The 18,769-nt window shown below is 45.5% G+C and overlaps 1 protein-coding gene across 2 annotated transcripts in view; it reads right to left on the reverse strand.

Moving 5' to 3' along the window:
• The window catches only part of CHD9 (chromodomain helicase DNA binding protein 9), a 203,831-nt gene that overhangs the window by 158,292 nt on the left and 26,770 nt on the right, over positions 1 to 18,769 (reverse strand). For both annotated transcript variants that reach the window (XM_077288200.1, XM_077288199.1), the window contains exon 2: positions 11,626 to 13,162. In XM_077288200.1, the coding sequence (XP_077144315.1) occupies positions 11,626 to 13,041 (1,416 nt within the window). In that variant the 5' untranslated portion in view covers positions 13,042 to 13,162. The remainder of the gene's footprint in view (positions 1 to 11,625; positions 13,163 to 18,769) is intronic.

Genomic DNA, 18,769 nt, shown 5'->3' on the forward strand with positions numbered 1-18,769 from the left:
TGGGTACCGGACAGCAGTCAGTGTGGGTACCGGGGATCAATCATTGTGGGTACCGATGCAGTCAGTGTGGGTACCGGGGAGCAGTCATTGTGGGTACCGGGGAGCAGTCATTGTGGGTACCGGTGTGCAGTCATTGTGGGTACCGGGGAGCAGTCATTGTGGGTACCAGCGCACAGTCAGTGTGGGTACCGGGGAGCAGTCAGTGTGGGTACCAGGGAGCAGTCATTGTGGGTACCGGTGCAGTCAGTGCAGGTACCGGTGCACAGTCAGTGTGGGTACCGGCGCGCAGTCAGTGCGGGTACCAGCGCACAGTGTGGGTACCGGGGAGCAGTCATTGTGGGTACCGGGGAGCAGTCAGTACGGGTACTAGTGCACAGTCAGTGTGGGTACCGGGGAGCAGTCAGTGCGGGTACCGGTGCAGTCAGTGTGGGTACCAGCGCACAGTCAGTGTGGGTACCGGCGCCCAGCGAGAGCAGGTACTAGGACATAGTCAGTGTGGGTATCGGCATGCAGTTAGTGTGCGTACCGGTGCCCAAAAAGAGTCGGTATCGGGTAGCAGTCAGTGTAGGTACAGCACGCTCTGATCTCTGGCTACATTCTGAAGCCACTCGCTCACTACACTTCCGAATGTAGTAAGTGGTGGCCGCAGACTGGCAAGGGCCAGAGATCAGAACCGCATCTCACGCTTCTTTCATCCAGAAAAAAATATCTTTTTCATATCTCCATCTTTTTACAACTGTGTCATTTGTGTTCCATCCACATTTAATAAAAATTGACAAACCAAGAACAGATTCCTAGGCTGATGACCACAATGTATGGGTAAGAATGAAATCAGTTGCACTAATGATCTACATCGGATCCGATGCATATCACTGAATCAGGAGAACAGACGTGTGATGGTACTGGTCACTCCATCACTTGGTCTGGTGGCAGTCCACACTCGTCAGCGCACGGACAGCACACATCTGTACAATCCGATGTCTGAACAAGCCCCCATGTATCCTGACCTCCTCCTGCTATTCCCAGATGTTCACCTCAGCTCCTTCAAGTTAGATGGTTTCCCCTGGTGAGCAGCAATCTTCAGGTCTGACCACAGATTCTCAGTTGGGTTAAGGTCTGGGCTGTCACTAGGCCACTCCAAAACATTTACACATTTCCCCTTAAGCCACTCGAATGGTTGTGAAAACCAAAATTTGTGTCAGTCTCAAAACTTTTGGCCACTTCTGTACATTCTTATTTTTAATATGGCAACTTTAAGACATGAGTACTCCTGAAGACCAAATTCAGACGTCCATTTATCACAATCCGAATACCAACCTGGATGGACACAATGGGCAAGGGTCGCCAGACCTAAACTTCACAGCCCGGAAACATGGACATCTGAATTCAGCCTTATTCTCACACCAGAGGAGCAGTTTTCTTTCCTGAATTCCATAAATCATACTGTGTTTTGCACTTATTTCTATTGCTGCTGGTTTCACTTTTTGTTCTGTTGGGCAGTCCCCCTTCCAGCCTGCAGGTGTCAGTGTAGAGAGCCCATTCTAGACCAACTGTAATGTCTGCTTATATAATGTGCAAAAGTATTTCAGTCATTCTGTATATTAAAAGCGTTATTTCAAGACTATGCGTCATCAAAAAAAATGTTCAAGTTAAAAAAAAGTAAAGTAATATATTCATCTTTAAGAAATATTTATTTTTTAGTAGCAGAAAATATGAAAAATGATTATACAAAATGTGATATTTTCCACTTTTGAACAGTAGGGGGAGCAGCTGCTGGCATTTGTTCTAAAAGTCTACTGCTGGCTCGCATTACGACTGCAGTAAAAGTGGGCGGGATCTGCTGATGTGTCTGATGTCTCCTCCCCCTTCCGGGCGTTTGCAAAAAGATAAGGGAGGATGAAGTTTAGGATCATAGTGCAGAGACACCAGTCTTTACAGAGATCTGAGAGGAGCAGTCATATCACTGTGATCCCAGCGCTCAAACAGGATTAGATACATGGACCGTATCACACAAAAGACCTGGATACTTGGCTCAGCTGACTGAATTACACATGACAGGATTAGGTACATAGCTCAGCAGATGGTATCACACAATAGGATTAGATGCACATCTCAGTGGACAACTGCTGTGATCCAAGCGGAGCAGTCATATCACAGCAGCTGCTGCGCTCAGATCACAGTAACTGCTGATGGATGAGTGCTCACTGAGGGGTAAGATCAGCCAAGTAACCTGGGACTAGTACAATGTAAGGGTTGGAGACCGACCTCAGTCTCCTACGACCTGTCGCTGTCATATTTGTGGTATGTAAGTATCGTGCGCAGACACTTACACCCCAGCAAAAAAAAAATGGCAGCCCCAGCGGATGCAGAAAAAAATAATAAAAGTAAATGTTAAAACAGTGTATTTTATTTTGATATAAAAATAAATGATTATATAATCAATTTATTCCACGTTCATTCCAGTATTTGTCCTGTGAACTCAATCTGAACAGTCCTTACTAAAAATTAAAATTCATCCCATCTCCAGTTACGGATTAAAATGCTCTTAGGGGGTCTACTCTACTGCTCGGAGTCCAGAATATAAAACTTCAGGGTAATCTATGCTTTCTGTCGGGCTAAAATGAGGCCATCGCCACTTTTTACACCCCACAAGAGAGCCATAATCAGGGGTGCCAACTGCAGAATGCAATGGGGGTAACATAGAAGTACAGCACAGATGATGGAACAGGGGAACAGCACAGAAAGAAAGCACATGGGTGGGCACGGTGGGGGTGAGCGCTGTAGGAAAGCACAGGAGGATGGAAAAGAGGACAGTATAGAAATGCAGCAAAAGAGGACAGAAGAGGAGGATAGCACAGGAGGACAACAAATAAAGGACAGCACACAGGAGGACAGCACAGGAGGACAGCACACAGGAGGACAGCACAGGAGGACAGCACAGGAGGACAAGACAGGAGGACAAGACAGGAGGACAACAGATAAAGGACAGCACAGGAGAGCAGTACAAGGAAACAGCAAAAGAGGACAGCACACAGGCGGACAGCACACAGGGGGACAGCACATGACAGCACACAGGAGGATAGCACACAGGAGGACCGCACACAGGAGGACCGCACACAGGAAGACAGCACAGGAGGACAGCACACAGGAGGACAGCACACAGGAGGACAGCTCACAGGAGGACAGCACAGGAGAACAGCACACAGGAGGACAGCACACAGGAGCATAGCACACAAGAGGACAGCACACAGGAGGACAGCACAGGAGGACAGCACAGGAGGATAGCACACGAGGACAGCACACAGGAGGACAGCATACGAGAACAGCACACAGGAGGACAGCACAAAGGACGACAGCACACAGGAGGACAGCACAAGACAGCACAGGAGGACAGCGCACAGGAGGACAGCACACAGGAGGACAGCACACAGGAGGACAGCACACAGGAGGACAGCACACAGGAGGACAGCACACAGGAGGACAGCACACAGGAGGACAGCACACAGGAGGACCGCACACAGGAAGACAAAAAGAGAAATGATCCAGCTGGAGGTGGAGGCAGTTCAAACTTTGTGAGACTTTATTAGACAACTAAACCGATAAATAGTTCTTCAAAATGAAAAATCTTTACATAGCAAACACCTGGCACACCAGTGAGGAGGATCAACGCGTTTCAACTATGAAGTCTTACTCATGATCTGACCGCACACAGGAGGACCGCACACAGGAGGACAGCACAGGAGGACAGCACAAAGGAGGATAGCACACGAGAACAGCACACAAGAGGACAGCACACAGGAGAACAGCACACAGGAAGACAGCACACAGGAGGACAGCACACAGGAGGACAGCACACAGGAGGACAGCACAGGAGGACAGCACACAGGAGGACAGCACACAGGAGGACAGCACAGGAAGACAGCACAGAGGAGGACAGCACAGGAGACCAGCACACAGGAGGACAGCTGTTGTGAATTCTGCTCTTGGGCTCCCTCCGGTGGTTGTTGGTGGTAGTGCAGTTGTCTTGGGGTTGTAATCCGGGCAGGTGTTTCTGCTGATTGCAGCTCTATTAGGTATTTAGGTGTGCAGGATCCATGAGTCCATGCCAGTTGTCCATTGTACTTGGAGGGATTGCATCTCTCTCTGGCTCCTCATGCCCTGCTGCTAATTCAGCTAAGATAAGTGTCTGTTTTTTTGTCTCTGTGCACACATGCAGTGTGCTTTGCAATTCAGTGCAATTCATTGTGTTTTTGTCCAGCTTAGACTTTGTTTGGATTTTTCAGTCATGCTGGATTCTCAGGAGATGCAGATATACTTTCTATGTCTTTAGTTAGATGTAGAATATTTGTATTATCTGCTGTGGATATTTTTAGGATTTTAATACTGACCGCTTAGAATTCTGTCCTATCCTTTTCTATTTAGCTAGAAGTGCCTCTTTTACTAAATCCTGTTTTTCTGCCTGCGTGTTTTTCCTCTTATACTCACAGTCAATATTTGTGGGGGGCTGCCTATCCTTTGGGGTTCTGCTCTGAGGCAAGATAGAATTCCCATTTCCATCTATAGGGGTATTTAGTACTCCGGCTGTGTCGAGGTGTCTAGGACGTGTTAGGTACATCCCACGGCTACTTCTAGTTGCGGTGTTAGTTTAGGGTTTGCGGTCAGTACAGGTACCACCTACTCCTGAGAAAGTCTCTCATGCGGCTCCAAGGTCACCGGATCATAACAGTACAACTGGCCCACAATGAGTTAAATGCATCTCAGAAGAAGGGAAGAAAGAGCCATTTTTTTTTCTGTAGCCTGCTTTGTCTTTTCTTCCCTCTTTTCCTCTGGGTGACTGAGGAGTCTTGTGCTAGCATGGATGTTCAGGGATTAGTTTCTCGTATAGACCAGCTTGCTGCTAAGGTACAGGGTATTTCTGATTATATTGTTCAGACTCCGCTTTTAGAACCTAGGATTCCTACTCCTGATTTGTTTTTTGGGGACAGGTCCAAATTTTTGAGTTTTAAAAACAATTGTAAACTGTTTTTTGCTCTGAAGCCTCGTTCCTCTGGTGATCCCATTCAGCAGGTTAAAATTGTCATCTCCCTGCTGCGTGGCAACCCTCAGGATTGGGCATTTTCCCTGGAATCTGGGAATCCGGCCTTGCTTAATGTAGATGCCTTTTTTCAGGCTCTAGGATTATTATATGATGAACCAAATTCTGTGGATCAAGCGGAGAAGATCTTGTTGGCCCTGTCTCAGGGTCAAGAAGCGGCAGAATTGTATTGTCAGAAATTTAGAAAATGGTCTGTGCTGACTAAATGGAATGAGGATGCTTTGGCGGCAATTTTCAGAAAGGGTCTTTCTGAATCTGTTAAAGATGTTATGGTGGGGTTTCCCACGCCTGTTGGTCTGAGTGATTCTATGTCTCTGGCCATTCAGATTGATCGGGCAGCGGGAGCGCAGAACTGTGCGCGCTGTGGCGTTGTCCTCAGAGCAGATGCCTGAGCCTATGCAGTGTGATAGGATTCTGTCTAGAACGGAACGACAAGGATTCAGACGTCAGAATAGGTTGTGTTTTTATTGTGGCGATGCTTCTCATGTCATTTCAGTCTGCCCAAAGCGTACAAAGAGAATCGCTAGTTCAGTTACCATCGGAACTGTACAACCTAAATTTCTGTTATCTGTGACCTTGATCTGCTCATTGTCGTCATTTTCTGTCAAGGCGTTTGTGGATTCAGGCGCCGCTTTGAACTTAATGGACTTTGAATTTGCCAGGCGTTGTGGTTTCCCCTTGCAGTCTTTGCAGAACCCTATTCCTTTAAGGGGCATTGATGCTACACCTTTGGCTAAAAATAAACCCCAGTTTTGGACACAGGTGACCATGTGCATGGCGCCAGCCCATCAGAAAGATTGTCGTTTTCTGGTGTTGCATAATTTGCATGATGCTATTGTGCTGGGTTTTCCATGGTTGCAGATACATAATCCTGTGTTGGATTGGAAGTCTATGTCTGTGACTAGTTGGGGTTGTCAGGGGGTTCATAAGGACGTTCCTGTGATGTCAATCTCCTCTTCCTCCTTTTCTGAAGTTCCAGAGTTTTTGTCTGATTTTCAGGGTGTATTCGATGAGCCCAAGTCCAGTTCCCTTCCACCGCATAGGGACTGTGATTGTGCTATTGACTTGATTCCAGGCTGTAAGTTTCCTAAGGGACGACTTTTCAACCTGTCTGTGCCCGAACATACCGCCATGCGGAGTTATGTTAAGGAGTCTTTGGAGAAAGGGCATATTCGGCCATCTTCTTCACCATTGGGAGCGGGATTTTTTTTCGTTGCTAAGAAGGATGGCTCCTTGAGACCCTGTATTGATTATCGCCTCTTGAATAAGATCACGGTCAAGTTTCAATACCCTTTACCTTTGCTTTCCGATTTGTTTGCCAGGATTAAAAGGGCTAGTTGGTTTACTAAAATTGACCTTCGGGGGGCATATCATCTTGTTCGTATTAAGCAGGGTGACGAATGGAAAACTGCGTTTAATACGCCCGAAGGCCATTTTGAATACCTTGTGATGCCATTCGGGCTCTCTAATGCTCCATCTGTTTTTCAGTCCTTCATGCATGATATCTTCCGGAATTATCTTGATAAATTCATGATTGTATATTTGGATGACATCTTAATTTTTTCCGATGATTGGGAGTCTCATGTGAAACAGGTCAGGATGGTATTTCAGATCCTTCGTGATAATACTTTGTTTGTGACGGGGTCTAAGTGTCTCTTTGGAGTGCAGAAGGTTTCTTTTTTGGGCTTTATTTTTTCTCCCTCATCTATAGAGATGGATCCGGTTAAGGTTCAGGCCATTCATGATTGGATTCAACCCACATCTGTGAAGAGCCTTCAGAAATTTTTGGGCTTTGCTAATTTTTATCGCCGTTTCATTGCTAACTTCTCCAGTGTGGTTAAACCCCTGACCGATTTGACGAAGAAAGGCGCTGATGTAACGAATTGGTCCCCTGTGGCTGTCTCTGCCTTTCAGGAGCTTAAACGCCGATTTACTTCTGCCCCGGTGTTGCGTCAGCCAGATGTTTCTCTTCCGTTTCAGGTTGAGTTTGACGCTTCTGAGATTGGGGCAGGGGCCGTTGTGTCTCAGAGGAATTCTGATGGTTCCTTGATGAAACCGTGTGCCTTCTTTTCCCGTAAGTTTTCGCCTGCTGAACGCAATTATGATGTCGGCAATCGGGAGTTGTTGGCTATGAAGTGGGCGTTTGAGGAATGGCGACATTGGCTTGAGGGAGCCAAGCACCGTATTGTGGTCTTGACCGATCATAAAAATCTGATTTACCTCGAATCTGCCAAGCGGCTGAAATCCTAGACAGGCTCGATGGTCCCTGTTTTTCTCCCGTTTTGATTTCGTGGTCTCGTATCTTCCGGGTTCTAAGAATGTTAAGGCTGATGCCCTCTCTAGGAGTTTTTTGCCTGATTCTCCTGAGGCATTTGAGCCGGTTGGCATTCTGAAGGAAGGGGTGGTCCTTTCTGCCATTTCCCCTGATTTGCGACGGGTTCTGCAGGAATTTCAGGCTGACAAACCTGACCGCTGTCCTGTGGGGAAACTGTTTGTTCCTGATAGATGGACTAGTAGAGTGATTTCTGAGGTTCACTGTTCTGTGTTGGCTGGTCATCCTGGTATTTTTGGTACCAGAGATTTGGTTGGTAGGTCCTTTTGGTGGCCTTCTTTGTCGCGTGATGTGCGTTCTTTTGTGCAGTCCTGTGGGACTTGTGCGCGGGCCAAGCCTTGTCGTTCCCGTGCTAGTGGGTTGCTTTTGCCTTTGCCGGTCCCTGAGAGGCCCTGGACGCATATTTCTATGGATTTTATTTCAGATCTTCCGGTTTCCCAGAGGATGTCGGTTATCTGGGTGGTTTGTGACCGGTTTTCTAAGATGGTTCATTTGGTGCCTTTGCCTAAATTGCCTTCCTCTTCTGATTTGGTTCCGTTTTTTTTCAGCATGTGGTTCGTTTGCATGGTATTCCGGAGAATATTGTGTCCATCACAGGTTCCCAGTTTGTTTCTAGGTTTTGGCGGGCCTTTTGTGCTAGGCTGGGCATTGATTTGTCTTTTTCTTCCGCATTTCATCCTCAGACAAATGGCCAGACCGAGCGAACTAATCAGACTTTGGAAACTTATTTGAGATGCTTTGTGTCTGCTGATCAGGATGATTGGGTGGCTTTCTTGCCATTGGCCGAGTTTGCCCTTAATAATCGGGCTAGTTCGGCTACCTTGGTTTCGCCCTTCTTTTGTAATTTTGGTTTTCATCCTCGTTTTTCTTCGGGGCAAGTTGAACCTTCTGATTGTCCTGGTGTGGATTCTGTGGTTGACAGGTTGCAGCAGATTTGGGCTCATGTGGTGGACAATTTGGTGTTGTCTCAGGAAGAGGCTCAGCGTTTTGCTAACCGTCGTCGGTGTGTTGGTTCCCGGCTTCGGGTTGGGGATTTGGTCTGGTTGTCTTCCCGTCATGTTCCTATGAAGGTTTCTTCCCCTAAGTTTAAGCCTCGGTTTATTGGTCCTTATAGGATTTCTGAGATTATCAATCCGGTGTCTTTTCGTTTGGCCCTTCCGGCCTCTTTTGCCATCCATAATGTTTTCCATAGATCTTTATTGCGGAAATATGTGGTGCCCGTTGTTCCCTCGGTTGATCCTCCTGCTCCTGTGTTGGTTGATGGGGAGTTGGAGTATGTGGTTGAGAAGATTTTGGATTCTCGCTTTTCGAGGCGGAGGCTTCAGTACCTTGTCAAATGGAAGGGTTATGGCCAGGAGGATAATTCTTGAGTTTTTGCCTCTGATGTCCATGCTGCTGATTTGGTCCGTGCCTTTCGTCTGGCTCATCCTGATCGGCCTGGGGGCTCTGGTGAGGGTTCGGTGACCCCTCTTCAAGGGGGGGGTACTGTTGTGAATTCTGCTCTTGGGCTCCCTCCGGTGGTTGTTGGTGGTAGTGCAGTTGTCTTGGGGTTGTAATCCGGGCAGGTGTTTCTGCTGATTGCAGCTCTATTAGGTATTTAGGTGTGCAGGATCCATGAGTCCATGCCAGTTGTCCATTGTACTTGGAGGGATTGCATCTCTCTCTGGCTCTTCATGCCCTGCTGCCAATTCAGCTAAGATAAGTGTCTGTTTTTTTGTCTCTGTGCACACATGCAGTGTGCTTTGCAATTCAGTGCAATTCATTGTGTTTTTGTCCAGCTTAGACTTTGTTTGGATTTTTCAGTCATGCTGGATTCTCAGGAGATGCAGATATACTTTCTATGTCTTTAGTTAGATGTAGAATATTTGTATTATCTGCTGTGGATATTTTTAGGATTTTAATACTGACCGCTTAGAATTCTGTCCTATCCTTTTCTATTTAGCTAGAAGTGCCTCTTTTGCTAAATCCTGTTTTTCTGCCTGCGTGTGTTTTTCCTCTTATACTCACAGTCAATACTTGTGGGGGGCTGCCTATCCTTTGGGGTTCTGCTCTGAGGCAAGATAGAATTCCCATTTCCATCTATAGGGGTATTTAGTCCTCCGGCTGTGTCGAGGTGTCTAGGACGTGTTAGGTACATCCCACGGCTACTTCTAGTTGCGGTGTTAGTTTAGGGTTTGCGGTCAGTACAGGTACCACCTACTCCTGAGAAAGTCGCTCATGCGGCTCCAAGGTCACCGGATCATAACAGTCAGCACACAGGAGGACAGCACACAGGAGGACAGCACACAGGAGGACAGCACACAGGAGGATAGCACACAGGAGGACAGCACACAGGAGGACAGCACACAGGAGGACAGCACTGGAGAACAGCACACAGGAGGACAGCACAGGAAGACAGCACAAGCATGCAGGACAAGAGGACAGCTTTGGCTGGCTAACATTCCATATGGCAATAAAAGCACATATCAGGCCAATTCAGCCAATGAGAAGAATTTTTTTTACCCTAAAAGTCGCTCACAGGTGACTGACAAGTAGCTAAAACCGCCGACTGACTGGTGTCAGGGTGCAGCAAACGCTGGGATTTGTAATTTAGCTTGTGGGCACAAATCCTGATTTGGGGATCAGTAGGCGTTAGTTCGGACCACCAGTTGCGATCAACGCTGCAGTGATTCCACACGTTTCTTCAATGAATAGCTCCGCCTGACCTCACCTTAACGTCACAGGCAGGCAGAACCCGAAATCTCAGATTTCAAGCAGGTCAGCCAAGGACATTATTTTTGTAGTATTCTAATTTTTTTTTAGCCATTAAAGAAATAGAATGATCTGGTCTGGTATTGGCATAATAGGACTTACCAAAAGAATCTTATTGCCAGGTCATTATTACTGCATAATGTAAGTCATGAAAATGAAGCCCAAAAAACATCAGCAACATTGGGTTTTGTTTTTTTTCATCATTTCACTGCAGTTTGAATTTTTTCTCTGTTTTCCGGTATATTGAAAGGTGAAACAAATGGTGTCCTGAGAAAGCACAACTTATTCTGCCTAAAAACAAACCCTCATACATCTACACTGATAGCAAAATATAAAATCTTTGCTGGCAGATGATGGCTGTGGTATTCAGTGTATTTTTCCATTGAGCTGTAGTTTTTACTAGCACCATTTTGGGGTTTGTTTGTCATTTTGACATGTTTTTTATTGCATTTTTTTAGGATGCAAGATAATGGAAAAACTCCAGTTTAAGGAGTACTTTTTTTTCTTTACAGCGTATATCGTATGGGTTAATTAATTTGATATTTTCATAGATCAAACTTTTACGGACAAAGTGATACCAAATAACATATACAGTATCTATTTTTAGTATTGTAGTAAGTATTAAAATGGACATTCTCCTCTCAAACCACATGCAGCGCTCATCCCACAGCACTGTCACCTCTGGTCTAGTCCTACTCACAGAACTGACAGTGCTGTGAGACGAGAGCTGCCGATGCCCAGATATTTGCACTGACACACTGCTCTGCTCACCTACCCCACATTTAATAACTTGACGTGTCAGCAGTGGGATCAGTGAGGAGAGCAGAGCTGTGCCTCATTACATTAAAGCCAGGTCAGAGCATGTTCTCGGCTAGTGAAACTCTGCTAACAACCACTAGCTTTTAGGGGAAATTAGCATCTAATCTTTACAAGTTAATACTCAGTAATGGAGATGAGAAATTAAAAAATAAATTACGTTTTGTTCAGCTCTGCAGCCACTATCCCAAGCTGTGACCAGTTTAACCTTCTCAAGAGACCTGTCACACTGAAAATGGTATCTGATCTGCAGGCATGTTATAGAGCTGGAGGAGCTGAGCAGATTGATATATTATTTTGGGGAGAAAAATGAAGCACAAGGTCAGTCCTACTCAGCTATCAATTACTGACAAGGACCGCCCACTGGACTGCTGAGCAGGGCGTTCTATTAACAAAAAATAAGTCATGGTAAATCTTTACCAACAAAACAAATTTCGGGCAGCAATTCAGACAGAGAATTAACGATTCTAAACTTTTTGATGAAACTGCAGTTCCTTTAGCTGAAAGCAGTGGCTCAGGTTCTCTATGGGGTCCATGAAAAGGATAATTTTGGACGGTATTGCAAGTATTTATTAACAAATAAGTGTTTTTTTAATGCAATTTTAAAATGTAATAAAAAAATGCAATTTACCTTTCCTTGTGAAGGCACGTATTGCCTGTCGTGGATGTTGAGGTGATTGGACATCAGTGGATTCCATGTATTCAGCTGTTGGCCTGGAGGCGGAGAATTGAGCAGATCATTTGGGATGTTTATCGGCTGGGGCTCAATGTGAGTCTCTGGGCCAGGATGGTTTAGGACAGCATGTTCTGAACTGGAGCCATCTTGAGAATATGCTGCGTCATCGAAATGTGGCAAAAGATCTTCTTGCAACAAATCCACGGGATCTAGCCCCGTAAACGGCTCCGACTGAGAATCCACTTGCTGCAGCAGGTTGTCTTCAAGAGGGGAAAAGCCATTGCTCTCCAAATGATCATTAAAGTGGCTCAGCCGGACGTTGGGACCATCTTGAGTTGGGAAGTTGATGGTCATGGGGGACATTTTTGTTCCGTTGTAGTTACCCTGAGGATGTGACGAATGCACCATCTGGAAATCGTTACTGTGGAGCTGCTCACTTGGGTTCAAAACATGAGGACTAGGTGTCGGCTTGCCTCCTAAATCTGAAAACCCCGGACTCTCGGTGAAATCGGACAGCGAATGTGTAGCGTGGTTTAGGTGATTGTTGGAGAAGGGGTAATGAGAAGAGAAGGTTGGCGTGGAATTCACAGAACAAGGTGCCGGAGAGTGGCTGTCAAACGCGCAGTCATGTTGGGTCGCCACTGGATTGCCACAGAAACGCAACGACGTGGATGTTGATTGAGAAAACTGTTGTAAAGGCAAAGAATCTTGTGGAGCAGTGTTACTGACCAGAGTGATCTGCTGGGCATTGGAAGTTCTATGGGGTAAGGACACGTTAACGTCCATGAACGTTTTTGGTTGACTCAAAGTTTCCTGACCCGTGCTCAAATTGTTCCTATTGTGCTGCTGTTGTATTGGGACCTGCTGTTGCTCGCCGGCCTGAAACAAGGCAAAATCATGGTGGGTTACGAATCCTTTACTTTGCTGCATAGTCTGAGAGTGTCCGTGATGCTGGCTGAACGGGGAGCCATTCTGAGTTGGGATAGTTGTGGCAGTTTGGTGACCCCACATGGGGCTTCCGTCGTCGGCGAACATGCCATTGCCTTGGCTCGGAGGATGTATTGGAGAGCAGCTGAACTGTGATCGTGGAGACAGGACGCTGTCCACCGGACTGTTGTATGACCGGTTTACTTGGTGCAACTTGATGGAATCGAACTGATGAAGCGTATCAAACTCATTGAGTTTTTGGTGCGTCTGAGTGTCCTGCACGTGGTTTAAGGAGTCCACGTGAAGGGGTTCAAACTCTGGGCCCAGGTTCAATTCATCAACCAGGGACACGGGATCGTGGTGGGCGAAAGCATCGTCAGACAGACCCAACGTTTCATCGAAGAGGTGTGTGTCATCGAAAAAATCCATCATGGGATCAGTCATATTGATAGCCTTAACTGTTAGGAGAGCTTCATTAAGGGCTGCTTACGTCAGGAGCCAAGCCATGGCGGAGCGAATCGTACGAAGGGGATATTCAGCATGATTACATTATTAGGTAATTAACCTGGAGAAGAAAGGAGACACACAATTACTATATAGACCTTATGTAAAGTCAGAGATGTAGTGTGAATGCAGGCCTGATGGAGAGTAAGTGCTTGTATGTATGCCTGTGCAGCCCATCGTTGCCATGTGGAAAAGGGCCTTAGCGGCAGGGCTGTGGAGTCGGAGTCGTGGAGTCAGAGTCGGAGCCCATTTTGGTGGAGTCGGAGTCATGGAAATTGAGGAGTCGGAGGTATGGCTTACCGACTCCACAGCCCTGCTTTCTATCTTTTTTTTTAAAGAACAAAAATAAAAAATAGAAATCTTGCGATTCTCACATTGGCCACTGGGATGGTTTTTAGACTCTAACTTCTTAATGTTTTAGGAAACAATACCTGTACATAGTCACAATGAACAGACACTGGCCCTATCTTTTGTATTGAAGCATCTATTGAACTTGTGAAAATGTAACTGTGAAGGCAGGGGGAGCAGGGAAGCAGTGGCATCACCTACTGTGATTGGTGGATCCTGTGTTATCAGCTGTGTATAGAGGTGTTACCTGTCATTGTCATCCTTCCTCTGATGATAAGGAAACACCTGTAAACTCTTCCTGAAAACACAAGAAGTAAGAGCCTAAAGAAGCCCCAGTGGCCAGTGTGAGACTTACAAGATTGCTAATTTTGTTTTTTTTTTAATAAATATCGTGATATGAAAAAAACCAAGTCATTTCCAACATTGCCATTTTTATAATACATGTAACACTAAAAAAGCAGATTTCAATTATAGGTCATTTCCTGATGACCACTTCCCTTTAATATCATTATATTATAGGAACAAAGAATTACATTTTTCATAGCCAGGCCAACGAAAGTATAAGGAAAGAAGATCACAGCTGGAAATGAAGGTAAAAAAAAAAACATTTTCACAAGATGGTATCAGGCTTTAGGGAAGTAGAAATATGGGAGATCGAGGGAGTAAAGTAGCTGCTCCCAACAGGGCTGTCGAGTCGGAGCCCATTTTGGTGGTGTTGGTGTCATGGAAATTGAGGAGTCGGAGGTTTGGCTTACCGACTCCACAGCCCTGGCAAGACAGCGAGCATTGGCTAGTCTGAGATGCACTTAAAGGGATCATCAGGAACCAACCTAATCAGGTTTTGTCTTACGTGAATTTAAAGATGTATTTTTCATATCACTAAATTTACTAGAAAAAACTAAATAAAACAAAAATAGTAATCTTGCACTTTTCACACTGGCCACTGGGGCTATTTTAGACTCACACTTCCTGTCTTCTCAGTTTTCAGCAGGCTCATTATCATCAGAGGCAGGATGACAATGACAGTTTACACCTCTATACACAGCTGATAACACAATAGGAAATATGACAGCTGACATGCTCCCCCTGTCTTCAGTGACCCTTGCACATGATCATTAGATGCTTTAATACAAAAGATAGGGCCGGAGTCTACACATTGGGACTAATGTACAGGTGTTGTACCTAGAAACATCAGGAAGTTACAGTCTAAAAACTACAATGTCCGGTGTGAAAATTGCAGGATTTCCATTTTTAATTTTAATACACATTGTGATATGGAAAAAAGAATCATTGCCAATAAATACATAAAACACACTGAGGACACGTTTTGGTATATCTATTAATATTATATGGAAATCCATGTGACCCACTTCAAATAAAATAAAAATGGGCTGAATTAAGAAAGAAAACAAACATGCCTTGCGAAAGGTAAAATTCAGCAAGATGTGAATGTAAAGACTTCTGTTCTCCTTTGTATTTACTACCATGCCCAGGCTCAAAGAACAGCCCCATAACTGTATGTGTGAACTAGACCCAACACCGTAATGTTCCGTGAAGTTCATTTACCTTTCTACTAGAAAAATAAAATGCTCAGAAGTTGAAATTTTAAAAATCACTTAAGCAATTTGCTAGTTGAATGTATTTTTACCCTTTTAATTGCCCAGAGGAGCATGCATGGCTTATACGTCTCCTCACTCTGACAAGCCAGGCTTGGCACTCACTCTCCACAAGGAAAAATGTTACTTCTTAAGGTACCGTCACACTAAACGATATCACTAGCAATCCGTGACGTTGCAGCGTCCTGGCTAGCGATATCGTTGTGTTTGACAGGCAGCAGCGATCAGGATCCTGCTGTGATATCGCTGGTCATTGATTAAAGTTCAGAACTTTATTTGGTCGTCAGACCGGCGTGTATCGTCGTGTTTGACACCAAAAGCAACGATGCCAGCAATGTTTTACACTGGTAACCAGGGTAAACATCGGGTTACTAAGCGCAGGGCCGCGCTTAGTAACCCGATGTTTACCCTGGTTACCAGTGTAAAATGTAAAAAAACAAACAGTACATACTCACCTTCACGTCCCCCGGCGTCCGCTTCCCACACTGACTGAGCGCCGTAAAGTGAAAGTGAAAGTACAGCACAGCGGTGCGCTCTGCTGTTAGGGCCGGCGCTCAGTCAGTGCAGGAAGCGGACGCCGGGGGACGCGAATGTAAGTATGTACTGTTTGTTTTTTTTTTACATTTTACGCTGGTAACCAGGGTAAACATCGGGTTACTAAGCGCAGCCCTGCGGCATCGTTGGTCGCTGGAGAGCGGTCTGTGTGACAGCTCTCCAGCGACCAAACAGCGACGCTGCAGCAATCAGCATCGTTGTCTGTATCGCTGCAGCGTCGCTTAGTGTGACGGTACCTTTAGACCTCAGTCCAGAGCCTCTCACCTAGCCAAATCAGATCTCATACTTTGCACTAATGAGGGGCAACACCCTGAAACACCATGTCTGCAAACTGAGATTCTGGTTTGAATTTATCACAAGTCATGTGACAAGGCTCGATAAAGAGTTAATATTGACTTTTAGGATTGCTCCTTACAATAGAGTTCTAGTCCTCTTCCTCTCTGGAGACAATTTACATATTTAATTTCCCAAAGGAGCATGCATGGCTTATAAGTCTCCTCACTCTGACATGCCAGGCTTAGGCTGTCACTCTCCACAAGGAGAAATGTTACTCCTTAAAATGAAATTAGCCGAAAAATTCAACCCCCTCCAATAAACAGCATAATTGGGCCTGCAGGTAGAAATGCAAATCCATCGGTTCCTCATATCTGTTGCTGCATTCCTGAGAACTTAGTGTTTTAAATAATACGCAAATGAAGCATGAAAGGACACTCCCGGAGCCGATGTCTCCGCAGGTCTTATCCCTCTCCAGCAATGGCCTCTATCTTTATTAATGGTTCCCTGTCTACTAGGTAAGGAAATCAGACAGAGGCTGGTGCTGACCGGGGAAACAATCTCAAAGGGCGGAGGTTCTGGGAAATGCTCTGTCACACCCAGAGCACTTAATGCCTCATTTGCAATTCAATGAAAACGTTAACATTTTTGGGAATGCAGCAACAAACAGAAAATATAAAAGGTGTCGGTGGACCTGCATGTCCATATATCTTGTTTGGAAAGGTGTCACGGGGAGACTAGGTGGGCAAGAGCTAAAAACCCGGGTCCCTGCAATTTCCCTCAGACTAGGGAAATCCTGACTGACCCTCTACCTAGAGTTTACACTGATGGTGTGCATGTCTAGGCCTCGACCCTCGCCCTGTCTCCTGTTTCAACCCTAGACTGAAACCTCCGCCCACCACCCAGTGAAAAGATCATACACCAATACCCACAGTTAGCTCAGACAAGGATAACGGAAAATATAAACCACGCCGCAGTCACTCAGGAATACACTATAAATGCGCAGGACAAAATAAATACAAATATAGGAAGGAGTAAATAAGACAAAGGGAAATACACCACCAGCAACGATACTCCAACTACCAGCTCACCACTCCAGACCGAGATAACAACGCAAAGACAGAAGCTATAATCGGCGACGCCCAATGTTCAGGAGAACTATTTAAAGGCAATGGGCATGGCCCAGCTTCCAATCCGAGTATCAGGTAAATTAACCCCGGACCAGCTAGATAAAATCTAGCCGACACCAATGAGCACATAGTGATCAAAAGCGGAATTACCGCTGTCTGTCGAACGACCTGGTCTGAACAGCGTCCGACATGACAAAAGGGGGATGAGGTGCAGGTGATTTGACTGATGGATTACCTTTATAGGTAATTCCTGAGTGATTGATAAATTAGAAACTCCACTGTTTCCCAGAGTAAGAAATAAAAATAACCCTATGTGCTTAATAATGTTCTGCACAAATATATGTGTATATCTATATCCTGCCCCACATCACTTATGGAGTGGTTGTATATTTTCATGTAGGAGTTATCTTTCTACGTTTGTAGAGCAGCTGCAGGAGAAAATGACGAGTGTTCAAGAAAGATAAAAAATGGCATGACTGGGCACTACGGAGACATTCATACAGAAGAAACCATTTGTAATGAAAAGTTGAGCACAGTTCTCCATGTCCGCTTACAATACTGGACAAGTAACGACATGCCAAACACCTGTCACACTGTGATGGTCTTCGGTAAGGGAGAGGGGTCTCAAACTGTCCCGGGAACTAGGACCCTAACTATCCCTGTCCCAGGGGTACTCTTAAAAGGTAGAGAGGCCTGAGTTTCCGACCTTACTATGCTCCTGGTAACGTCCTAAGCTGTCTTCTCCCCCAGGAGGCCTGGGACAGATGTATTAATGTATATACACGTAAGACAAATAGGGGTAACAAAAAGCAACTCACATACAAAAACACTCACCAAGAGTAGAGAAGAACAAAGGGTAGGATAGGAAGGTACAAACCAAATAGGAATAGGATAATGGAGAAACCATCCACCCAAAAACAGCAAACAACAATCTTCAGCAGCAACTGCGAACTGCAACTTCAGCACACCAACTCCAGCAAGCTAGGAGGTAAAACTGTCATAGGCAGGGATGAGAAGGTCTGGCCAGACCAGATGAGCGGGTCAGTAGCAGATGTGAGATGGAGCTGCATGTCGCTAACTAGCACACAAAGAGTCGTTAACGGTTATGATCCGGTGACTTTGGAGCCGCATGAACTTTCTCTGGAGTAGGTGGAAACTGTACTGACCGCAAAACCTGAACTAACACCGCAACTAGAAGTAGCCGTGGGGTGTGCCTAACAAACCCTAGACACTTCGACACAGCCGGAGGACTAAATACACCTATAGATAGAAATAGGAATACTACCTTGCCTCAGAGCAGAACCCCAAAGGATAGGCAGCCCCCCACGAATATTGACTGTGAGTAGGAGAGGAAAGACACACGCAGGCAGAAAACAGGATTCAGCAAAAGAGGCCACTCTAGCTAAATAGGGAAAGATAGGACAGAATACTAAGCAGTCAGTATTAAAACCCTTCCAAAAATATCCACAGCAGATGATACAAAAAGTTCCACAATCTAACTAAAGACATGGAATGTATATCTGCCACTCCAGAGAATCCAACAAGACTGAGAAAATACTGACACAATCTAAGCTGGACAAAAAAACACTGAATAGCACAGAATTATTAAGCACACAGCATGTGTGCCACAGAAACAAAACCAGACACTTATCTTTGCTGATTTGGCAGAAGGCAGAAGGAACCAAACCAGGACCAAAACCTCCCAACAACCATGGACAACTGGCAAGGACTAATGAATCCTGCACG

This window comes from Ranitomeya variabilis, chromosome 2 (genome assembly GCF_051348905.1).
Source record: "Ranitomeya variabilis isolate aRanVar5 chromosome 2, aRanVar5.hap1, whole genome shotgun sequence".
NCBI classification, from domain to species: domain Eukaryota; kingdom Metazoa; phylum Chordata; class Amphibia; order Anura; family Dendrobatidae; genus Ranitomeya; species Ranitomeya variabilis.